The sequence below is a fragment of the Scomber scombrus genome, chromosome 20 (assembly GCF_963691925.1).
Source record: "Scomber scombrus chromosome 20, fScoSco1.1, whole genome shotgun sequence".
Lineage (NCBI taxonomy): Eukaryota > Metazoa > Chordata > Actinopteri > Scombriformes > Scombridae > Scomber > Scomber scombrus.
In genome coordinates, this window is record NC_084989.1 from 14,321,297 (window position 1) to 14,344,106 (window position 22,810).

The following is a 22,810-nucleotide window of genomic DNA, read 5'->3' on the forward strand; positions in this document are numbered from 1 at the left end:
ACTCAAAAGTGCTTTCTTCTTGAATTGATGCTTTAATAGAAACTGTCATGACAGCTTTGTGACTTAAAGAAGACGCCTCGTCAATTAGGACAGCTAATTTAAGGATGATGCACTAATGCTACTGACATGCTGCTCTGCATCTCAGTGGCAACATGTTGTATTATTTGTGTTGCACTGTTCTCTGTGTCCAATGTTTCAGAAGTTACCCAAACTAGCAATCTACCTAAACTTACCGGTTCATTGCATATCCTAAAGGCAAATCATTTAAAGTAAACTTGTAAAAGTAAATTCGTCGGTTAGCAATATTTACCTCGGCATGGCCCGCCCTTCCCTGCCTCCGATTGGCTCATCAGTTTACTGATTAGATTGACAGCGTGTACTAGCCAATTAGAGGCAGAGTAGCGTGGGTCATGGCTTCACCATCCTAGGGAAAAATGGGCAATTTGGCTCGAAGATACTACTGAATGGTGCGCATCAGGGGGGATTTAGAAGTGGGTATACACAATGCTGACTGAAAATTATTATTATCACACGCTTTTAATCGTCGAGCATTTATAGATTATCATGTCAACATGGGCCACATACAGTAGACTGTTAAAAAAAACAAAAAAAAACAACAAACTTTCAAAAGGGCACTTGCTTGGTCCAGAGGGCAACGGGCAGGTGCAATAGCACCACCTAGGGTCTATCTGTGCACGCCACTGATAGCAGGGGTCTTCAACGTTTTCCAGGCCAAGGACCCCCAAACTGATGGAGAGATGGAGCGGGGACGGCCTACTTATATATATTGTATAAAATTGTGTTATATATTAAACTGGTCCTATAGTGCCATGTATAAATGTACCTTGTTATTGTGCATTCAATACTAAGATATTCAAGTACACAGGTTCGTATATTAATGTTTTTATTTTAAACATGTGCAAGGTACGGCCTCGTGATTGGCTCAGCAGGGATAGGGGCGGGTCCTCCTCGTTGGCGGGACAGGTGTTGTGAATGAACCGGTGCCCAGCTTGAAAGAGCTCCTGTTTGTCGCTGAATGTGTGCATTGCTGACTGAAAGACGTCTTCTGCCTCTATCTATCTGTCCACTACAGTGTGTTGGATTCATGTTAATGTGTATTTAAAGACATTTCAATTTGTGGAAAAAATTGCAAGGGGGAATATAAAAAAGTGTCTAATCAACCAAAACTTTCGCGCCCCCTCTGCAGTACCTCCGCGGACCCCCTAGGGGTCGCGGACCCCCTGTTGAAGACCTCTGATCTATAGACTATGAAGAAATAACTTTGTTGAGGGGGAAATAAAAAGTAATAAAGATACTGCACCTTCCTGGTACATGCATTTATTATCAAACCAGAACAATAACTGTGATACTGGACATATCATTGTCTAACCTTTCAGCCTGGCTGCAGCAAGATAACACAATTCTTACTTATCATAAAATGATTTTGTAGGTCAACATTTCTTGATAATAATGTTATATATGCAGTTTTGTTTTTCAGTGTGATAAAACATGTATGCAGTGTTGGGATGAAGGAAGTTAAATTCACTACTACTTAAAGATTGTTGATTTGTTGTCATTCTAAAATGCAGCAGTAGGTTTTCCTCATTGTTAAAAAAAATAATGTTTTTACAATTTTTGGAGCTTGTTGAGACAATGACACAAATCAAAATGTCATCTCAGATGTCTGAACTAAGTCTGACAGTTGTTTCAATTGCACGAAACACATTTTATTTTCTTGCAGAATTGCAGACATCAAAATGTTAATATTGCTACAATGTTCTTTCTGTAAATGAGTGTTCACACTTCACTGTCTCTGCTAATGTGAGGATCCTCTTACTGTACTACAGATTACAAATTGATGCAGAGTTTGTTTGATTTTTACACAAACCTTAACATGGAACATCCAATTTAAGTAATCTTTGATGTTTAACCAGGCTGTGATCAAATCTTGCAATTCAGAAACTTCTAACTTCTAATTATACAAATCAGTAAACAGTTTGTTATTGTCAGTTACTTCTGACAAATGTCCTGGAGGAGGATTCATTTTCATACAGTACCAGCAGTTTTGTGTGTGTTATGAGGTTCAGTCTAAGTCCCCTCTTTACAGTCAAACTCCTAATTATACGAACAAGGAAACAGTTAGTTATTGACAGTTACTTTTGACACCTCCTGGAGGAGGAAATTCATTTTCATACCTACCTATGAGATTAAAAATGAGTGAGAACTGTAAAAACACTTAATGAATAAGGAAGTGAACTGACACTTAATACAGTCTTGTCTCACAACCTTCTCAAAATCGAGTTGTGGTTCATTTCAAAGGGGTCAAAATGATGCATTGAATGGTGACCATAAATGAGAACAATATAAACTGGAATTCACAAGAACATAACTATAATCACTATCAGATGTAGCTCCACCCAACATGAAGTGGAGCCAACTTCCAGGTGTAGTTACACAGTATAAATACATGTGAAGAGTTGACACTGAGCACCTGCATTGAGACTCTTAAACCCAGACCATTGCCTTCTTTCATACCTACCAACCTCATCATGTCTACCATTTGTGGAGGATTTGGTCCAACTATTGAAGTGCAGGATGTGGTCTACATTTGTTATAAGGTGAGTTATTAAACTACCTTCTTCATATCTCCACAGACGACACTCTTGTGTTCATCTCATTCTACATTTGTTGTTATTTCCTTCATAAACAGATGAAGCCTCACGTAGAAGTGAAAACAGGGAAGATCCTCGGGGAATTTATACCTACACAATACAGGAGTCAGGTTGTGGCTGGTATAAACTACCTGATCAAGGTAATGAATATTGTGATATATTTTAAACATTTATTTGTGTCCTTACTGTAATGTCAAGGAGGTGAAACCTGAGATTTTTAGTTTTAAATTTGCGTGACAAACATGAAATGAATTAATAAACTTGAAACTTAATTATGAAATGAGTTAATTGTGACATCACAACACAAGATCAAGAAGAATATATTCATCTAAATGTCCTGTTGTCCTCTTTCCTGCAGGCTCATGTAGGAGGAGAAAGCTACATTCATCTGAGAGTCTTCCAAGAACTACCATGTAATGGAGGAGAGATCATTCTGAGCGGTGTACAGGAGGGCAAAACCAAAGACGACCCGCTGGTACCTTTTCACAACTGATCACATCACCTGCTTCAACTGTTCAGCACCTCTTATCTAAACACTTTGTTCTGAAATCAATCTACTCTACAATATTTCTTCATTGTAAAGTAACAGACAAATATTTGGTGATTTTAAAGAATGAATAAAGAAAACATCAAAAACACAAAAAAGATTTGTTGATTCTTGCAAATGCTGGTTTTACTCTGTGGAGTTTTAAAGTAGAGACCAACTTGCTGAGCAGAAGTACGAATAAAAAAAGGGGAGCTCATTAATGTGACCAAGTCTGACTGTTGATTAAAATTGCACTATATTAATCAGTTGTATGTTCTCTTTAACATATTTAATAATTTTAAAATCATGCTCAGAAGAAATGTATTTCATTGTTAATGAAAAAAGAAATTTAAATTAAATCCTCATGTTGTGAGTAATGACAAACTAGGAAACATCTTATTGTCAGTCAGTTATGACAGGTGATCAGAGGTGGCAAAATATTTCATAGATACTTTGCATCATACATTAGCTCTAAAATGAGGAGGAGCACTGATACTGGCTGAATTCTTATCTCCCAACATTCCTGACATTAAATTTCAAATTAAATGAAACCACACACAAGAAGCTTCACTTGAAAACATTTCATTATCTTTTAAAAAAACTCTTTGTACAATGTGTCTCATTAAAGAAGCACACAAAGATGACTGTTGGACAGCGATGGTAACGCAACACAATAACCACAATGGAATATCAGTGTGATGAGGAAGAGGTCAGAGTGGTCTGGGTGTTGAACAGCCTGTACTCGGCACGCAGCAGCAGGTCACAGTTTCGGCTCCAGTCTGGACTCAACCCTTGAGTGAAGCGGCTCCTCTCGACACGCAGAGCTTCACTTCACTTCACCTTCGGGGGCGTGTAGTGGATTCTGCACCTTTCACTGAAAACCTAAACAAAAGGGGGCGGGGGGAATGAAAGGAACAAGTAAAAAAACCGTAGTGAAGTGATTACTGTGGGATTATAGGACACTATGGGTAAATGACATAGTGAGCGTACCTTTAGACTTCTATCATTGACGACTTCTTCAACATTCAGCTCTGATTGCATAAGCTTTAGCTGGAGGAAAGGAAGACAAAAGCTGCATTAACTTCACTGAAAATTCAGTGATAGAAAGCTAAATTTGTAATAATTAACCATGTTTTGTATAGAACAAAATGTTTAATTACTCTACCCAAAATGCAACAAACCAAAAGAAAAAACACATTTTCTCACTGGTCACTAGTGGCATTTAGCCATGCAGACACAGTCAGCCAGTAGTTTGGTTTATTTGTCAAAGTTTTAAGATACGCATTTCTAAGATTTCTGTCACTTAGAGCTTAAACTTATGATTTTTTTTACTCAGTTGATTGCTGATTGACTCCCAAAGCCCAAGATGCAACCTGTTCGTCCCATACAAGAATCAACAACCCGATAGATAAAAGGTATTACATTTATTGTCTTAGAAGGCAAAAAATGATTTATCAATGATCAAAATAGTGGATTGATTAATTGACTAATTGTTGCAGCTCCACTGTCCCTGTACCAGCTCAGTGGAGGAGGAAATCATTTTGTTGGTGGATAAATGAGAGCATATGATTTGTAGTGATCCGGGTTTCTAGTGTTTAAACCCTTGGGTCCAGTCTCTCAGACCCTAGACTAATGACACGATTCTGTGAAAATATCCATTGAGAAAACAAGTTCAGATTTACTTACTTAACTAGACTTAATCCCTGTCCAAGAAATCAGCCCCTGCCTGGAGAGCTACAATATGTAACAGTAGCTCAGTCATCTCAATGTCTGGCTTTGTTTTTCTTGGCTTAAGTCCAAATGATACCTTTTTTTTATTACCATTTACTCACTGCTGCTCATAACTGCACTGCTAACATCTTAGTATTTGACGCCCTCTAGTGTCAGAAACAGGAATTACTTTGGTCTGCTCCTTCCTGAGCTGTTTAATGAGCGCCAGGTTGTCGCTGTCCTTCGTTCTTTCTTCACGCAGTTGTCCCACCACGTCAGATGTCTGAGCTATGCAGGCCTTGATAGATTTGTCTCTGCTCAAGTGAGCCTCCATCATCTGTGTGACACACGAAAGTGACAAGAAACACAGAACACTGAGAAAAAGCCAGGAGGTGAACACGCAAACACATTATTTTAGTCATGATGACACACTCACAGATTCATAGAGTTGCTTGCATGTTTGCGTGGCATCTACTTTGCCTGAGAAGGACACTGTAGGTACGGTGGTGTTCAGGGCGTGGACGATGCGGTCATCTATGGTGCGCATTACCTTCAGCACCTCCTGAGAAACATGGGACAGAGACAGTCTATGGTCATGACTGAGGTTAACACCGATTGCGACAGGCAGACTGGTATAGCACTGGCAGTAATGTAGCTGTTGTGGCAACAAGAATATTTTAGAGGAAATAAAAACACAGAAACAACTGAAATAAGTGTCAGGGCTCATCCTTGAGGACAGGGTGAGCTGTTTCGAGTAGAGGTTTCTGCTCCTTCACATTGAGGGTGTCAGTACTGTGATTAAGATGCCACCTGAACCAAGAGTCATGTACTATGTTCATTTTGCCTTCTGATGCAAAATAGGCTTCTTAACAATATTTTTCATTTTTTTTGCATTGGCTCATAATTTTTTGAGTAACCAAAACTGTGTTTGGCTTGTAGACCCCTAAAAATTAGGCAATTTAGAGCTGTAATGATTAAAAAGAAGTGTTATTTTGGCTGCTGGGCCAGTGAAAATATACTGTAAGTGGGCCAATGGGGAAATTTTTTTTACATTTTTTTTTTTACATTTTTTTTACAGAGCAGGTTGGCTTTAAAAGTTCCCTCATACAAACTCTGTATTGGGGTAGACTGTTTTCCAGTACTAGGGCACATAATTACCAGCCAAGAACTAAAAAGCAATGGTAATCTATAGAGGCGGTGGTACAATTTGAACATTCATGGACAAAAAGGTTAATTTTGCAGCCTGTCCAGTACAATACACCTTACTACTGCAATGAACTGCAACACAGTTTAAAGTCAGAGACACCGGTTCCTCTGAGAGACTTTAAAGTTGTGGTAGTTAACCTTCCTGTAAAAATTTTTACAATTTTTCAGGTTAATTTTGACCCAGGAGGACAAAAATTGCATTTTATTTGTAATCTGTTGTCAGGTCTCTCCTTCTCACAAACCTTGTGACAGTCGGTGGTGTAAGAAGTATTCAGATCCTTTACTTCAGTCAAAGTACCAATGCAACAGAGTAAATATACTTCATTACAAAAGTACATAAGTATTAGCAGCAAAATACACTGAAAATATTGCAGTAAAAGTAGTAGTTTGGTCCCTCAGACTGATATATTATTATATTAAATTATTAATACTGACGCGTCAGTGTGTAAGCAGCATGTTAGTGTTGTAGCTGCTGCAGGTGGAGCTTGTTTACACTACTTTATAAACTTCTTTATTCATATAACAATGTGTTATATTATCCACTGTGTCCAATCTTCATCTGAAAAGTAACTACAGCTCTGAAATAAATAAAGTGGAGTGGAAAATACAATGTCCCTCTGAAATGTAGTGGAGTGGAAGTATAAAGTAGTGAGTTACAGTGGACACAAACAGACAGTGCAACAGCTCCAGTGGATTGGTTTTATGACATTGATGTGAAGACACACAGAGACTCACTGACAGCTGCACGGAGCGGCACACAGAAAACACACAGCACGGCCTCGGCTCGGGTCGCCACAGCTGCGTGACACGTGTGTACAAATGGATGAATGCTTTAGTTTTAATTACCTGAAACATTGAAAAGTCCTCACAGTTTAAAGTCCCTGCATGCGCCGCCATAGTTGACTGTGCGGGTCCTCTCCATTCACAGTGCCAGATGTCCAGCACAATGCCTGAATGAAATCCTCCTCCGTCAAGCTTAATATAAAGACACACCTCAGTATATTATATCTCTAATGAACTCATTATATAAGCAAGTATGTGTTGCAATAATTTAGTTAATTCCTCTATTGGAATAAACGTAGCATATCTAGCCTATCTAATTAGATACCCAGTGCCTATAGCAAAATAATATACATACACTTTAACTGCACCATTTCACTATTTATATACAGTAATATTCTTATTGTTAATGCTCAGTGGTAGAAAGTAATGAAGTACGTTAGTACTACAATGGATGATATAACAAGCTTTTAAAATACAACACATTGTTGAAGATGAAAGTGGTTTCCAACCTTTTTGGGTTTTTATGTCTTACAAAAAGCAGTTTGTAGTCAGGTCACATTTCAGATGTCTATGAGTTGTTAACAATTCCACCAAATAGTGATGTTTCCCTCTAAACTTCTCACATGGTTTAATTTCAATAAAGCTTCAAATGATCCAATATTTCTCCAAAAATCAAAGATTAGAGAAAAAGCCCAAAAACTGAAAACAGATTTGTGTATCAGAACTTTTTCTTCTTTACTCTCCCATTAATTATGTCAGATTTACCTGGTGACCCTTTGAAGGGGCCCGACTCGGTTGGGAACCTAAACTAGCTAACTGTATATACAGTAGTTTAAACTAGCTCCACCTCCAGCTGCTACAACAGTAACATGCTACTTCAGTATTAATAATATACCAGTTCTACACTACTTTTACAGCAAATGCTTTAAATACATTTTGCTGCTATTACTGTATTGATTCAGGACTTTTGATTGTAATGGAGTATTTTACATGGTTGTGTTGGTACTTTTTCTAAAGTAAAGGATCTGAATACTTCTTCCACCCCTTGGTACATAACTTGTGAGGAAATGCACCTGGCGTTCACAACCTTTTTCCTTAAGGGACCCCTATTCTATCATTGAGTAAACTGAATAGGTATTACACGACTAAGACCCCAGAATAACTATTGGTATTGCACATTTATATTTGACCAATTTAACAACATATATGAATGTGTAACATCTTGTAAAACTTTTGACTTATTTTATAAACTATCATTATTTTATATTTCAAAATCTATATGAACTAATGACTACATTTTCAAATGAAAGATAAATCTATACTTTATAAGAAATGATCTCCCTTATACATCATGTCAGTATCCATGAAAAACACCTGGATTTAGATTTTGATGGGTACACTTACCCTAACAGCTGAAAACATTTGTTAGAAAAAAAGTAATCAAATATAATAAGTTACATTACTTTGATTAAATAATTGAAAAAGTTACATTACTGGTTACATTTTAAAACTAGTAATCTGTTACCTATTACATTTCCAATTAACCTTCCCAAACCTGCCTATCAGTCTGAGGCAGGGGCAGAGCCAACATGGTGCCCCCCCCACCACCATCGCTGGAATGTACTGGTTGCTATTAATTTCCTACTAGTAGAATTGTTTTCTTATCAAAAACATTTTACTGTGATTTGATATTTGCCAAATAATTTAATTGTTTTGCTTGAGGCATTATTTTCACTTTATCCAGTCTGGCCCCCCATCAAAAATGTTCTAGACCCACCCCGGTCCCCCTGGGTTCATTCAAGCACTGTGTCAAAGTGAACGAGCTCATTGAAACTAGGTCGGTGTGTGGATGGTATCAATACTTCATCATTTATTATTATTAAGAGTCTAGATCTATTTTTTGTGTTTTTTTTGTTATGTTGTTGTTATTTTACTTTTTACATGTTCTTTATATGTGCCATCCTTCTTTAGACTGTGACCCAGCTTGGCCCCCCATCAAAAATGTTATAGCCGTGACCCAGTCCCCCTGTGTTCATTCAAGCACTGTGTCAGAGTGAATGAGCTCATTGAAACTAGGTAGGTGTGTGGATGGTCTATATCTGTTTTTTTATTTTTTTGTTTTACTTTTTACATGTTCTTTATATGTGCCACCCTTCCTTAGACTATGCCCCAGCCTCTAAATCTGCCCCTGGTCTGTGGCATCTCATGTGTGGAGTCATGTGGTTTAATTTAAATGATTATTTGATTATTATTTCAATCAGGCGTACTGTGCGGGCTCCTGTCTTATGAGACGGGGTCCAGGTTGCCACCCTCGCAGAGATCTCGCGATAGCTTCATAGCTCTTCGGTAACAGAGCCAGTCAAAGCTGAAGCTAGTTGACTTTCAGCTGCTCATAGACACTTTGTTTCAACGCAGTTTCATGGCCTGATAGACTACTTTTAATCTTATTTTATTTATTAAAAAAAAAAAGCAGCATGAATCTCGTCAGGTCTCGCCTCTCCATTGGCAACCTCTTGGGTTCGTATGATTAACTTGACTTTCTGTTTCTATCGATTAAATATCAGCGTCTCTTCTTCTTTTGGGAACTACATAGTTACATTAGCAGCTGTAAACAGGCACAAATAATCGCTCACAGCACTAGTTCACTAGTCACACGTTTTGACATTTATCGACTTGTTAAACTGTCCTTTAGTTAAATCACTTCATTGTTGTTTGTTTAATACGGGTGTGAAAGGTGTGTGACAGACAGGTAACTTCAAGTCCTGTGTTGTGAAATGTGATCGGAACATTAAAACACTTTGACCTAGCTGACTTTGTTTTAGTGTTATGCGATATTTATTTTAAGTTTTTTCTTATCGTGAAAGTGGACCCCCCGGTTATTAAGTGTTTTGTAGTTTTGTGCGCATTAAAGGACAGGCTCAGGTTTTTTTTTCCAGTCTGTCTATAAACAACATATTGACACGTTTTTCTGGCTGTAATTCCTCCTGTTCATACTGACCATTAGATCATCCTTTCGATGTTATATCTATTAAGTGCATCACTTACATTGGAAGTATATTTGAAGGGGATATTTTAATAGTCATTATGAACAGGAGGAACCCCTGTTTCACTGTTTAAATTGAAACCTAACTGTTGTTTTAAGACACACTTGAAAAACTGTAAACCTGTCCATTTTAAAGTCATGAAAATTGTCTGTTGTAGGTGTGAGATTTTAGCATGAATGAAGACTGTTGTGCCTTAGTGCCCCTTAATTTCCCAAAGCCTTTTTTTGTGCAACCAAAACTCCAAAACAAAAATAGTTTATTATTATCATAGAAGAGTTAGAAAACCAGAGAATAAAAAACAGTGAAAATGACTTGATTTTTAATATAGTTCTTGTTCCTTTCTGGTTGATAGACTAAGTAATTGATAAATTGTTATTGCAACTTCAGTGATTAGGCAATTCCTCGATTAGTTGATCAAAAGAAAATTGATTGCTGGTTATTTTGATAATTGGTGAGTTGCTTCAGTAATTTTTCAAGCAAAAATGCCAAATATTGTTTGTTTCTAGCCCCTCACATTTGCTCATATGCTTCTTATCTTTGTCACATGTATAATATTATTGATTTAATCATTAATTATTCAGAGGAACGCCCTGGTTACATTCACACAGTTGCACATTCATACCTGGAAGCTGTCCAGTATTATCACAGTATGACCTTCCAGCAGCTTCACTGGAGCAGTTTCAGGTTAAGGGTCTTGCTCAAGGGCACCCAGATGTATCCTTTGACAGTAAATTGAGTATCTTAAGGACAGTGAACTGAAAACATCACCGTGGGCTCTGAGAAATTCTGAATTACATTCTTTTTTTTTTTTTTAAACTTTGACTGAACAGCTGATCAAAGGTTGTGGTGGAAATCAGCAGATTATTATACTCGTTAGTTTCATCCTAAATTGTGATTATGATTTCCCTTCTGTGTGTTTTAATATCTCATCAGGTCAGAGGTGCAGACAGGTCAGTGAGACATGGAGCCACAGAGGGATGTGCAATAAACCACAGGAGGCCAAAGCAGAGCCTCCACCTACAGCTCCAGCACATGGTAGAGTTTTGGATTCTCACACATGCAGGACACAAACTAATTCAATCAAGGATATTAACCACCACTCATTTGCTGTTTTAATCTCTAATCCAGAGTACACAGCATATAAACCTGGAAATGACTAAATATCACCTTTTCAAGTGAAAACAGGAACTTGTGGCTCAATCTGATGTCAGATTTCCGCATAAATACATCATTGATCATTTATTTTTCTTAGGGACAATTTATTCCCCCAAAAAGTCTCAAAAGATAAAACATCCCAAAAATGGCTGTTGTGGATTTTGTACCTCACCAGAATGCGTGTTATTATTGACAGTGTGTGAAAGTTTCTAAAGTCCCAAAGGAAAGTCAGACACAGGAAGTGGGGTCACAGTTTTGGGTGACACAGCCACTGACTCTGGGCTTGTGAAATTTTAACTTCACAGCTTTTGTGCAGGATGTGGATTCACTGTTTGTTATCTATAGATTTGTGGACTTACTTTGTGCTCTGTTCCCTCTAGCAACACCTCGCGCGGGGTTCAAAATCCCAGGCTACAGACCCTCCCCGATGGACAAGAAGATCTTGATTTGGTCGGGACGCTTTAAGACACCAGAACAGATACCAGAGATTGTGTCGTAAGTAGCGTCTTCCTGTTTATACCAGACCTCCCAACACACTCGCGTCAGATTAGCACTTTGCTTGATTTAGTTAAGTTACATCACAAGACCAGAGCTAACCGACTGCTGCTGCTGGTTGTCCAAGACTGCTGCACTTCAAATAAGGCGTCTGCTCGCGGCTGGAGGTAATTACAGTGGTTCCTGGCATCAGGGTGGAGATCGCATGTGATCTGCTGTTGTGATAAAAGACCTGATTGTCACGCATACAAACTGCAGACCTCCCAGTATGAGGAAAAACACCTTTCTATACGCGCTGATTGATGTCTTCTACATGATTTTCTGTACATTAACGAGCATATTGTTTTTGATGTTTGTACACCTGCCTGTGTCACAGGTTTGAAATGATTGACGCCGCCAGAAACAAAGTGAGAGTGAAAACCTGCTACATTATGATGGGCCTCACAATAGGGGCCTGCTTGTTCATGGTCTTCCTGGGAAAAAGGGTGAGAGAAAAAATCTAAATGTTTCCGTTTCTGCTGTATTTCAAGATGAATAAAAATATCATCATCTGTGTTTTGTTACAGGCTGCAGGCAGGAACGAGTCCCTGACAACTCAAAACATGGAGAAGAAAGCTAAATGGAGGGAGGAAGTTCAAAGAGAGAGGGAAGCTGCCTTGGCCCTGTCTGAGAAGGCTCAGTGATGGACAACTAGCCCCCTACACAACTATGCCATTTTCCCCAGCTACTGGGCCAATTATGTCCCTTTTCCTGCCGTACAATGTGTCACAATTATGGAGCAGTTTAGCATCAGCTTTTACAACCAGGAGACAAATATGGATTATTTAAGAATAGTGAAACCCAGTGTAAGGTTTCATCTTTTGAGCGAATGTATTGAGTGTGTAAAAGGGTACAGGTTTACTGAGGAATGGCCCTTTTTAAAAAAATATGCAAGGAATGGAACTCACACTCTAACTCAACTGAAAACTGTAATGCAGATTTCCAGTGCCAGTGGATTTTTATATCTACTTGTTTGCTTCCAGTACAAACACGTATGATTCTCAGACAAGAAAAATCTGATGAATAAACGTACAAATTTCTATTTCCCATTAGGATTAATAAGTACTGTCAGTGATTCTAGTGATGTTTCAAACATACCTCTCCAGCTCTTCTACTTCAAAGCCTTAGGTAGTAAATTTGCAGGATTCTTGTGTGTTAACCAGTCATTTAAAGACAATTTAGCACCAAAGGGTTTTAACTGGTCTTCAATGGTCTGAGGAGAAGTGGATCAGACATGATCCACACACACACAATGGTCTGTCCTGTCTTAATAATCATGTGATGTAACATCTACAGTTTGTATATAGTGAGCACCAAGATCAGTTCAATAAAGTAATACTTCTTGAGATTTTTTTGATTTGGTTTCATTGTAACTCCAAAGTTATTAAAAACCAAGAAAACAAATGAAGTTTTTTTTTCTTGTAGTGTGTGGTGTGTTCAGTTTTTCCTATAGTCTTTATGCATCGTGTGTGACAAATTAAGACACAAGTAGTGATCAAATATTAAGTTGATTGGGGCACACAGGTGGTCGAGTGGTTAGAGCGCATGCCGCGTATGCAGCCGACCCCGGTTCGAATCCCAGCCGGAGGTCCTTTGCTGCATGTCACACCCCCCTCTCTCTCCCATGTTTCCTGTCTGTCAACCTCTGAATAAAGGTGTCTATGCCAAAAAAAAATCATTAAAAAAAAAAAAAATTAAGTTGATTAATCGAATGACAGAAAATTAAACTGCAATGATTTTGATGATCGCTTAATCTTTAAAATCATTATTCGAATCAGAAACTCACTGGTTCCACTTTCTCAAATGAGAATACTTACTTGTTTTGTTCAGTTTTATGACAGCAAACTGAATGTCTTTGGACTTTTGGTGGAAAAACTTGCAACGGGATGACATCACCTTTGGCTCTGAGGAACCATGACGAGTGTTTTTCATTAACTTCACATTAATGACCAAACAAGTTCTTAAAATGATAGTTACTTACTCAAGGTCCAATGAAACATTTGCTTCAGACAGTAGTTCATGAAACGGCTTTTATGCAAATGGCATAACGGGGGACAGTTGCACAAACTCAATACAACAAACAGTAATGAACATGTAGAGCTGGTCATCTCTTGCAGAGATTTTGACAAAAGTAAGCAAAGATGAGGACTTGGTAAACATTCAGTTTAGCTAACTAAGGTGATCACCAGTATTTTCAAGTTTTAATCTGGATTTTTGTTGAAATTATCTGGAAGGATTTCTATTGAAAAAGGATTATGGCACCATCAGCAACATGAAAGATGCTAACCCCAAACAAACAAACAAAAAAAAGTAAAAAGAAAAGTTTTCAAAACCCAAAAGCTGATTTAAGTGTCAATCAATTTGACATGATCAAATTAGAAAATACTACCTGAACATGGGTTGGAGAGCCATGCTACTGCTCACAGCTACATCGCCAATTTTCCAGAGTATGATTGGTAGAAGTTTCTTAAGTCAGAATGAAGTTGTTCGAGCTTTGCTGAGGCAGCATGATCTACTGATTGTAATTAGTGTGCTAACAGTTTCAGTCCACAATATGCTTGAGTCCCTTTGTTGGAGGGGTAAACAGTGAAGTACATTGTAATCCTTGTCATACCAGAAGGGGACCGAGGATACAGACCACCACCTCTATACGCCTCGCTTCCTGAGGAGGGAAGAGCCGTGTCATCAACCAATTAAATAGTTAATGTAAAAACTAAGGTATATTCTCAATGAGCAGGCATCAGTCCTGAACTAAAGTGCTGCAAATGAAATGAAATTATGGTAAGATAATAAAAATTCCTGCTGGTCTGCTGCTGCACAGATTCCAGGGTTCAATAGTCTGTTTTGTCTTGTCCAAGTCTGTCCAATTGTCTCAGTGCGAGGGAAGACTCCAATTTCCCATGGTTCCATGGGGTTATTCACACCACACCAGAGGCAGGAGGCAGTCCAAAAGCTCTTCAGGATGGAGCCTGTGCAGATGGAAAATCCCGTTACTGGATGAAGGAATGCATGATATGAGATCCAGGAGGGAACGCAAAGCAGCCTGATTTATCACTGACAAGCTCCACCCCTCAGCGACACAGTCAAGTTCCTAATTTGTCCATCTGTGGTTACTTATCCAATGGATGGAGAGCAGAGGTGAAGCAATTCACCTCCATTTTTTTTTGAGTCGTTTAAGTGCCTTCTGAAGAGGTCAGGTGAGTCCTTGAGTCGGGACCGGCCACATGGCCCCACTGTGGGCAGTTCAGTCCAGTGACCAGTCAAATGCGGTCAACGTCTCATGGTCAGTCCAGTGTTTAGGTTAGATCATTCTTCTGTGTGTCTGTGTGTCTGTGTGTCTGTGTGTGTGTGTGTGTGTGTGTGTGTGTGTGTGTGTGTGTGTGTGTGTGTGTGTGTGTGTGGAGGGGAAGGAAAACAATCATGTCTATGTTTGTCTGTCTTGTGAGTCATTAATGCTTCAATCAGACAAGCTGTGCAGTCCTACTATCTCCCGCAGGGATCGCCAATCTTCTGAGAACATGGAAAGCTGGGCGGGCTTTTCATTTGGAATGAGCTGAGGACAAAATCCAAAAACTAAAATGAGGATGGTGTTACCGGGACAAATCAGCTGGGTACCTTTTGGGAAGCAGTAGGAGATGCTGGAGTCTGAGCAAGTGGTTGCTGAGGATTTAGGCGCAGAGTTGAGCTCAGCGCAAGATTATGAGTGAAACCTTCACAAACTGGCTGACAAGACTGCAGAACTTGACCCACTTTGGACGTACGCACACACGTGCTCCATCAATATTATATTTTTCATAATCATGATAATGATTAAAATCAATCTCTCCGACGATGAGAAGGGAAGGAAGGGGGACCCGAGGGCTGCTGTTGCCCTTGTTCACGGCAGTGGGCAGAGAGTGAGAGAAATGAGCGGAGGTGAGGATGAAGGTGGAGCACAGGGGAGGATTTAGCATTATAGCTGGAAGCCTTCCATCGGGGCCTCGCACTGCTGGAAGAGGAACTGCTGCTGCTGCAGGTCAACAGCCGGAGCCAGAGACGGGTCCTCATCTTCAGTGTTGAAGTAGCGCTCGATCAGGTCGAAGGCTTTCTGGTAGATTTCCTGGTTCTCATGACCCTGCAGGAACTCCAGCTTATCCAGACCTGATGGAGAAGGGAGGAACATAACGATTCGTCAATTGACAGAAAATTAAAAAATAGTTAATCGTTAAGTCATTTATCGAGCAAAACTCCCAGATATTCTCTGGTCTTGGACTGTTAATATCACTGTGGTGATTTTTTTTCAAGATGTTCAGTCTCAAAAGCTTTCCGGTTTATTTTTTTTTTTATCTTGAACAGAAATGTTTAGGTAAGAAAAATCTTTAATATAATGAGCGTTAATGTAATCATTTAAGGGGATTGTCACTCAAAATGATTCACTTACCATAGGCCTCTTCGATGAGTGCACAGTAAGGGTTGATGCCTTTTCCCCTCTTGGCCTCCAGTTCTCCCAGTCGCAGGATGTTCTCCAAGCCATTCAGAGCCACCTGCACTATTTTGGAGTCCATAAGTGTGAGCAGGTCACACAGAGGTTTTATGCAGCCAAGGTCCACTAGGTGCCTGCAGGGGGCAGTGCATACACACACACAGTACCATCTTATTACAGTAATAATTCAGAGAGAATGATTGTCTTTGGCTTAATAATCGAATCGAAGCGTGTTCTGCAACACTGCATCAATAAATAAAACCATACATGTCTTTGTCAACCAAATGTGTAAAAAGATGAATATCATAGCACATTTCCACTGTGGTATAGTTCAAATGTCCTCCTGTTTTGTGCATGCTCTATGTGTAATAGGAGTTTTGTGTTTAGATAATTATTTTTGTCAGTTTTGAAATAGTCTTTATAGCCTTAAAATCTACCTTTTATTTAAAGGTGGGCGAGTACCTCTGTCACTGATATTCTCACATGCTACTGTTTTTAATGACTTTGAGTTTTTGGAGAGCCTCTGTATAGGCTGAATGCAGCAGAAGTAGCAGATACTGTTCAGGTATGTTTATGTCCATTAGTGGTCTAACCTGATCTGCTCTGCAGAGCCCCCCGAGGTGGCGTTGGTAATGGCCCAGGCCGCCTCCTTTCTTGTGCGAAACTCTGCTACTTGCAGGATAGTTATAAGAGGAGTCAGCAGACCTGCATCTATCACCATCTGCAAAGAAAGAGAGAAAATGATTAGATGAATCAACTTTACAAAGTCTCAAAATTGTAAGTAATAATTTCTATGTTGTTCTCACACACACACACACACACACACACCCACACCCACACACCTGTATTTGTGCTCGATTCCCTGCAGTGATGTTGGAGATCGTCCAGCACGCTTCCTTCTTGATGGACTCCTTGGGGCTGCTCAGAAGGTGAAGTAGGGACTGCAGCGCTGAACAGTTTAGGATCACCTGAGGCCATAACCGAAATTAGTCAGAAACATTCATTTACTTTTTACCTAAGTAGCACAACTTTAGGTGTGTGTACATGCTCCCATTACCTGTGTCTGTAAATCATCTCCAGTGACTATATTACCAACAGCCCGCAGTGCAGGGGATACCACCTTATAGTCAGTGTGCCTGGAACAAATCAGAGTTTCGATCAGTGTGTGTTATATTATGCTTTCTGTTGTAGCTGCGATAAGTTCATGGCATTTCATCACATGGTATATGTATGCTAGTATTGGGATTTTTTTAAGTGCAACATATTTTCCTGACTTTTGTTGTAGTTTTGACAAATGGGAAATTATGTCTGAGGGTGTTTTTAAATAGTTTGTTTGCTCTGGTCTGAATCAGTAGATGAGTTAGTGAACTTATTGTGTTTTCCCCTTGATTTGGTTTCTTTTCACACATTGAAAAATCCAAGCCAGGTAAGAATGTTCATTTCACTTACTGGTAGGAAGTTTCTGAGGTGAAAGCAAGAGCGTAAACATAGGAAGAAGGTCCTGAAGGAGGTACACTGGCCAAATACAATGTACTATGCTGCACTAGTTCAGGTCTGACCTAATTCATTCTCCGGCTAGTTGTTTCCAACTATTAAATCCACTATAGTTGTATCGAGTTCAGATCATGTTCTCATCACAAACTGGACAGCTCCACATTTCATTTGGGACTGGACCAAGACCAACTCCTCTGGGGCCTCGTTGCAGTTTTTTTAGTCTGCACCCAAGTGTGATTACTGTGTCTACATCTGCCCAAACAGACTGCACCGAGGGAGAAAACGAACCACAGTTCAATTTAACCAGACTACAAAGTGTGGGTCTTTGGTGTTATCAGCTGGTGTCAGAGGAGGGACCTACATGTTTCTCCAAGAATTAATCTCTCTCAGCATTATGTGTTTGAGGCTTACATCAGTAACTCCACAAGCCTGCGACAGACTCCTGAGTCGATAACAGCCTGGATTTTGTCGTTGGGGCCGTCAGATAGGTAGGAGAGTGCCCAGCACGCGTCAGCCAGGATGTCCGTGTCATTGACAAACAGCAGCCAAGAGAGCACACTGAGACATGGGGACACCTGCAAAACATGGGGCAAAGAGAGGTGGTGAGAGGGAGGATGTTGGTGTTAATTTCAGTGGGAGCAACTGTTTACCAGTTTATGTAAGAGCAGCTTCAAACACTCTTTGACCTTGAAAAGTGAGATACGATGTACTTATTAATCCATGTGAGAGGTGTACTGTTACCATAGTGATATATTTATCTTGGCAACTCACCTTAGTGAAGTCTGGAGGTGGGTTCTTTCCTCTGCACAGGTTTGATAGCGCCCACACTGCATTCCTCATCATCGTTAGACGATTCTGTTTAGCCAATAACCTACAAGGGTTTTATACAAAGTATGTTTTTACCAAGGATACAGAATCTTGAAAGAGTGATGTATGTTTATGGATTTTCTGTCTATCCCCAAATGTAAAAATATGAGACAGAATAAGACAATGTGTCACTGAGTTGCTACTTACTGCACCAGGGAAGGCAGAATGTTGCAGTCTATGACAAAGTCTCTGCATTCTGTGCTATCTCCTGCTATGTTTCCCAAGGCCCACACTGCCTGCAGGCAAAGCAATTATTCAAGTCAGACAATAACAACATTAAAATGTATAATACTCATTAACAGGAATGAGTGCAAGATAATAGACTTGCAAAATATCAGTGGTATTCTATTAAAATGTGAACAACTCCCCAAAAAAAAATCACTTCAATGTTTTATTCAACCTCATTAATCAACCCCCCCCCCCCCCCCTAAAACAAACAAAAAAACCCCAAAAATTAACATACAAGTCTGATTCCTCCTTACTTGTTCTTGTACATCTTCGAAGTCTGAGCTGAGCATCTCAATGAAAATGGGCACAGCTCCTGCTTGGATGACCACCCGTGTCTGGTGAGATGTACCTGATGCAATGTTGGTCAACACCCACGCAGCTTCAAACTACAACAATATTCAAAAAACATTAAAACAGATTTATTTAATTACCTCGTGTTGGTCAGAGGTTGGATTTTTAACTGTTAAATGGTCTCCTACTGTATGACACACCAAGCATATAGTATAAAACATCCATCATGTAGCACATAAAAAATAAGGTAAAAAAAAAAACGCAAGAGAAATGTGGTTTCATGCCTCCTCAGCTCAGTCATCCTGTGCACACCTGCACTGTTACTGAGGCTTGTAGGAAATGTACCTGCAATGTGCAGTTTTCTCTCCTCTTAAGGAACTCAACAAAGCGCTCCACCACTCCTGAAGTCGCGATGACTTCATCAATGGGTGGGTTGGGTTCTGTGTGAGACATACGATAGGAATCAGCGCCAAGGAAAACATTCAATATGCCATACTTATCACAGTATTACTGCAAATATTAAAATATTTACCCAAATATTAAAAATATCACAATAGAATTTTGAGTCAAACTGTTACAATACATTTTAACACTGTTAAGTTTATGTTCCATCTTTCACAGAGCAAGGTCACTAAGTGCTTCACAAGAGTAAAATTGTTAAAAATAATACTGTAAAAACAGTTAATAACAAACAATAAAACATGGGCAATAAAAGGCCTTAAAAACACTCAACAGCACAAAGCGAGACAAAAGGCCAGTTTGAATAAATGGAAATGAGCTAACATGTTGCTGAAGCAGTGATAAGACGAACACTGTTACCATTAACAGAAATAAACAAACGAGGAACAGACTTTGCACCCTTACCTTTAGAAAGGAGTTTCCTAAATCGCTGAGTGCCTATTAGCTGCTGCTCAGGAGAACTTGAAAAGATCATTTGAGTCATATCCTCAGAGATCACCCCACCCTGTGTAGCAAAGAGATGGAGAATTGATAAAACAAATGAAACACTGCCACATCTTACTTAATACATGCATTGTGTGATGACTGTGAGGGTCTTATAATCTATTATCTCTGACTAGTTTGATGTTTCTCACCATAAGTGGGTCCATGTTATTAGCCTGGGACTCCAGGTAACCACTATCGGCCATCCCATCGTCCTCCAGGATGCCATCATCATCCACTGTGGCAACATTCCTCCTCTTAAACAGCTGGAATATAACAGTACATAAATAAGTGGATTTCTTTCAAGGTACATTTCTTCCTTACATTTACATTGCTAGGAACACAGCGCGCAAATGGACAAATTAATCATTATTCACTCTACAATAAAGCACATAAAAATCACTGCAGAGGAGATCTAAAGTACTCCCTCCACTACTGGCTTACCTGTTCATCCTTCTTCTGTTTGCGTAGCTGCAGACCTTCCTCTTCCCTCCTTCTTCTCATCTCATCTGTGTTGAGAGACTTGTTCTTGTAGCTCTTGAGTCGTGCATTGTCCTTACCCTGACTCATTGTGTAGCCTAAGAAGATGCAGAAACACATCACAGATTTATAAAATCTGATATTTGGACCTAATGTCTGTATTGATTTCACAGTATTAATTATACAAATCATAATGTGTATCTTCAGCCATATTATTTATTTAACGTTTATTTGTATAGGGACAGGTGTATAACATGAACTTACATAGTTCATACATACTACAGCATTTATAGCTTAAGATAGGTTGCAATGCACGTCCCTAGATTTTTAAAATACATAAAACTCAAACTACACAAACACAAAAACATATACACCCATTAGAAGACGAAACTCAACAACAAAGCAGTACATAACACAAGCAACTCACAAACATACCTAAAAAATACCCTGAATTAATGTTTAGCATTTGCAAACTGTAAAGAACGTCAAGACAGTGACTTAACATAGCTTTCTACGTTGCTATTGAAACTAATAGCTAACGGCTAACAGAGCTAAAAAGGTTCATTTCTCACAACAACACATCAACAAATGAGGGCATACAAGGATACTAGCTAGCTAGATAGCTCTATATCTATTGACACTGGGTGATTATTACACTATCAAACATATATTTCGATAATGATTAAGAGGGCTGCTTCCTCCTGGAGTATCACAAAGCAGGAAAACACACTTGTTTGTGTTAAAATAATAAGATACTAGATACAATGAACAAATTCGCTGTTAGCATAATAGACTAGCTGACGTAGCTAACGTTAGCGCTGAAATGCAATGTTAACCATTAGCTCAAGGGACAGCATCAAACCGGACCAGTATTTTTATCAAACGTCGCTGACATCGAGAATTACAATATGAATAAGAAGCGGTTCGACACAGAGGCTTCTAAATAGGTGTAATTATTGTTATATGACCTGTCAAATTGGGCTCCGTAATCCCCTGATCCGCTAGGCCGCCGTTTCTACAGCCGTCGCCGGTATGTTATTGCGCATGCGTGAGCTCAGCCCTGCTAATTCCGCGAATGCGCAGGCTGGCTGAGGTCAGGTGTGAGTTTGTGATGTTGGTGCAGACGGTGCAGACGAACCGTTAGCTTTGATTCCTCTTTGAAGTAAACCTTTTACTCTGATGCAAGTGGAGATGCGCCGGCGCCAGACACCATCAAGTGGACTCATAGCTGTTGTCTGTATCAGTGGTCTGGCACGGACCAGTGGTCCCTACCACTAGGGGTGCTAAAGATACTGGTTATGACCAGTGGTCCGTGGTCCGGACCAGCTCCTCAGTTGAGAAAAAGTATCAACTCTGCACCTGCACCTGCACCTGCGAGAAGTATCAAAGGTGGTCTGGCAATTATGTGCCCCCCACACCCCACTTGTCATCTATCAACTCAAAAGTATCAACTCTGCACCTGCACCTGCGAGAAGTATCGAAGTATCGATTGACCCCAAGGGTAATAGGAGGGTTAAATATTGCAGTCCATTAGTTTACATCAACAATCACTTCAATTAACCATCTATTCATTTCACAGCCAAGAATTATGCTGATACAAGGCAGATGAATGTGATTTGTTAAATGTGAGTTGTTATAGGATAAATGTCCTATAAAATAAATCGGTCATTGACATAAGCTGACATGTATAAAATTAATTCAGACTTGCTCCATCTCCAGCAGCTGCAGCAGTAACATGCTGCTCACACACTGCTTCATTAAAAATGTGTCATATCAGTCTGAAGTATATTTTGATGCCAACATTTTTGTACAAGTAAATGATCTGAATACTTCCAACACTGGTACAGTGACTAATTAAATAGACCATACTGCCGCTAAATCTAGAGAGATTGACTGTAAACTACATATATAGACTCATACTGTCAATAGGGGGAGTGAGACAAAAACTGCAGTATTATAGTGCAACAACAAAGAATATGCATCTGAATAAGGGGAATCACACCGCAGTTACTCAGGCCACAGAGTCAGCCAGAGAGACAACCCTAATGGTCATATTGCTAGCTTGCCATCTCATAAGTATTACACCCGGTAACACATAATGTAATATATATGTTAGACAAAAATATTGATTTTCTTTTCTTTTTTTCCAAGAGACATACATAGAACATTAACACAAAAAATGAGAAAATGTCATAGATGTTTAATTTCAGCTAATTTGCAGTCTTTGTCCCATGGTCAGGCTTTAAACTCTGATCTCTGACATTTAATCAGCTAACAGTGCTGCCAACACGACACGAGAAAAAAGGTGTATTAAAAAGTATTTTAAATCACCTCCCGTAGCACTCATTAACTGACCCAGACAACAGACAGACCACAAGGAACACTGCCCATTCCATGGAGCAGCTGGTCATGACCA

General features: G+C 39.4%; 3 protein-coding genes across 5 annotated transcripts; 1 reads left to right on the forward strand and 2 right to left on the reverse strand.

Moving 5' to 3' along the window:
- Positions 1-3,764: 3,764 nt before the first annotated feature.
- Positions 3,765-7,040, reverse strand: mix23 (mitochondrial matrix import factor 23). The gene is made up of 5 exons (XM_062441930.1): positions 6,961-7,040; positions 5,345-5,470; positions 5,099-5,245; positions 4,189-4,248; positions 3,765-4,080 (listed from the first exon to the last, which is right to left on the reverse strand). The coding sequence occupies exons 1-5, from the start codon at positions 7,009-7,011 to the stop codon at positions 4,030-4,032; spliced, it is 435 nt and encodes a 144-aa protein (XP_062297914.1). The 5' UTR covers positions 7,012-7,040; the 3' UTR covers positions 3,765-4,029.
- Positions 7,041-9,268: 2,228 nt separating this feature from the next.
- On the forward strand, positions 9,269-12,976 carry fam162a (family with sequence similarity 162 member A). Its single transcript, XM_062441929.1, has 5 exons — positions 9,269-9,414; positions 10,875-10,976; positions 11,477-11,591; positions 11,968-12,076; positions 12,158-12,976. Exons 1-5 carry the CDS (start codon positions 9,372-9,374, stop codon positions 12,272-12,274), a joined length of 486 nt encoding a protein of 161 aa, XP_062297913.1. The 5' UTR covers positions 9,269-9,371; the 3' UTR covers positions 12,275-12,976.
- A 685-nt stretch (positions 12,977-13,661) lies between these two features.
- kpna1 (karyopherin alpha 1 (importin alpha 5)) lies at positions 13,662-21,586 on the reverse strand. Of its 3 annotated transcripts, none has more exons than XM_062441927.1 (14): positions 21,533-21,586; positions 20,359-20,492; positions 20,067-20,180; positions 19,837-19,936; positions 19,318-19,412; positions 18,936-19,067; positions 18,601-18,689; positions 18,358-18,457; positions 17,998-18,161; positions 17,150-17,228; positions 16,935-17,060; positions 16,686-16,813; positions 16,051-16,226; positions 13,662-15,770 (listed from the first exon to the last, which is right to left on the reverse strand). In XM_062441927.1, exons 2-14 carry the CDS (start codon positions 20,482-20,484, stop codon positions 15,583-15,585), a joined length of 1,617 nt encoding a protein of 538 aa, XP_062297911.1. In that variant the 5' UTR covers positions 20,485-20,492; positions 21,533-21,586; the 3' UTR covers positions 13,662-15,582. The 3 variants fall into 3 exon arrangements, with proteins under 3 accessions (XP_062297911.1, XP_062297910.1, XP_062297909.1); XM_062441926.1 differs by lacking the exon at positions 21,533-21,586 and adding an exon at positions 21,363-21,418; XM_062441925.1 differs by lacking the exon at positions 21,533-21,586 and having other exon boundaries at positions 20,359-20,514.
- Positions 21,587-22,810: the final 1,224 nt, after the last annotated feature.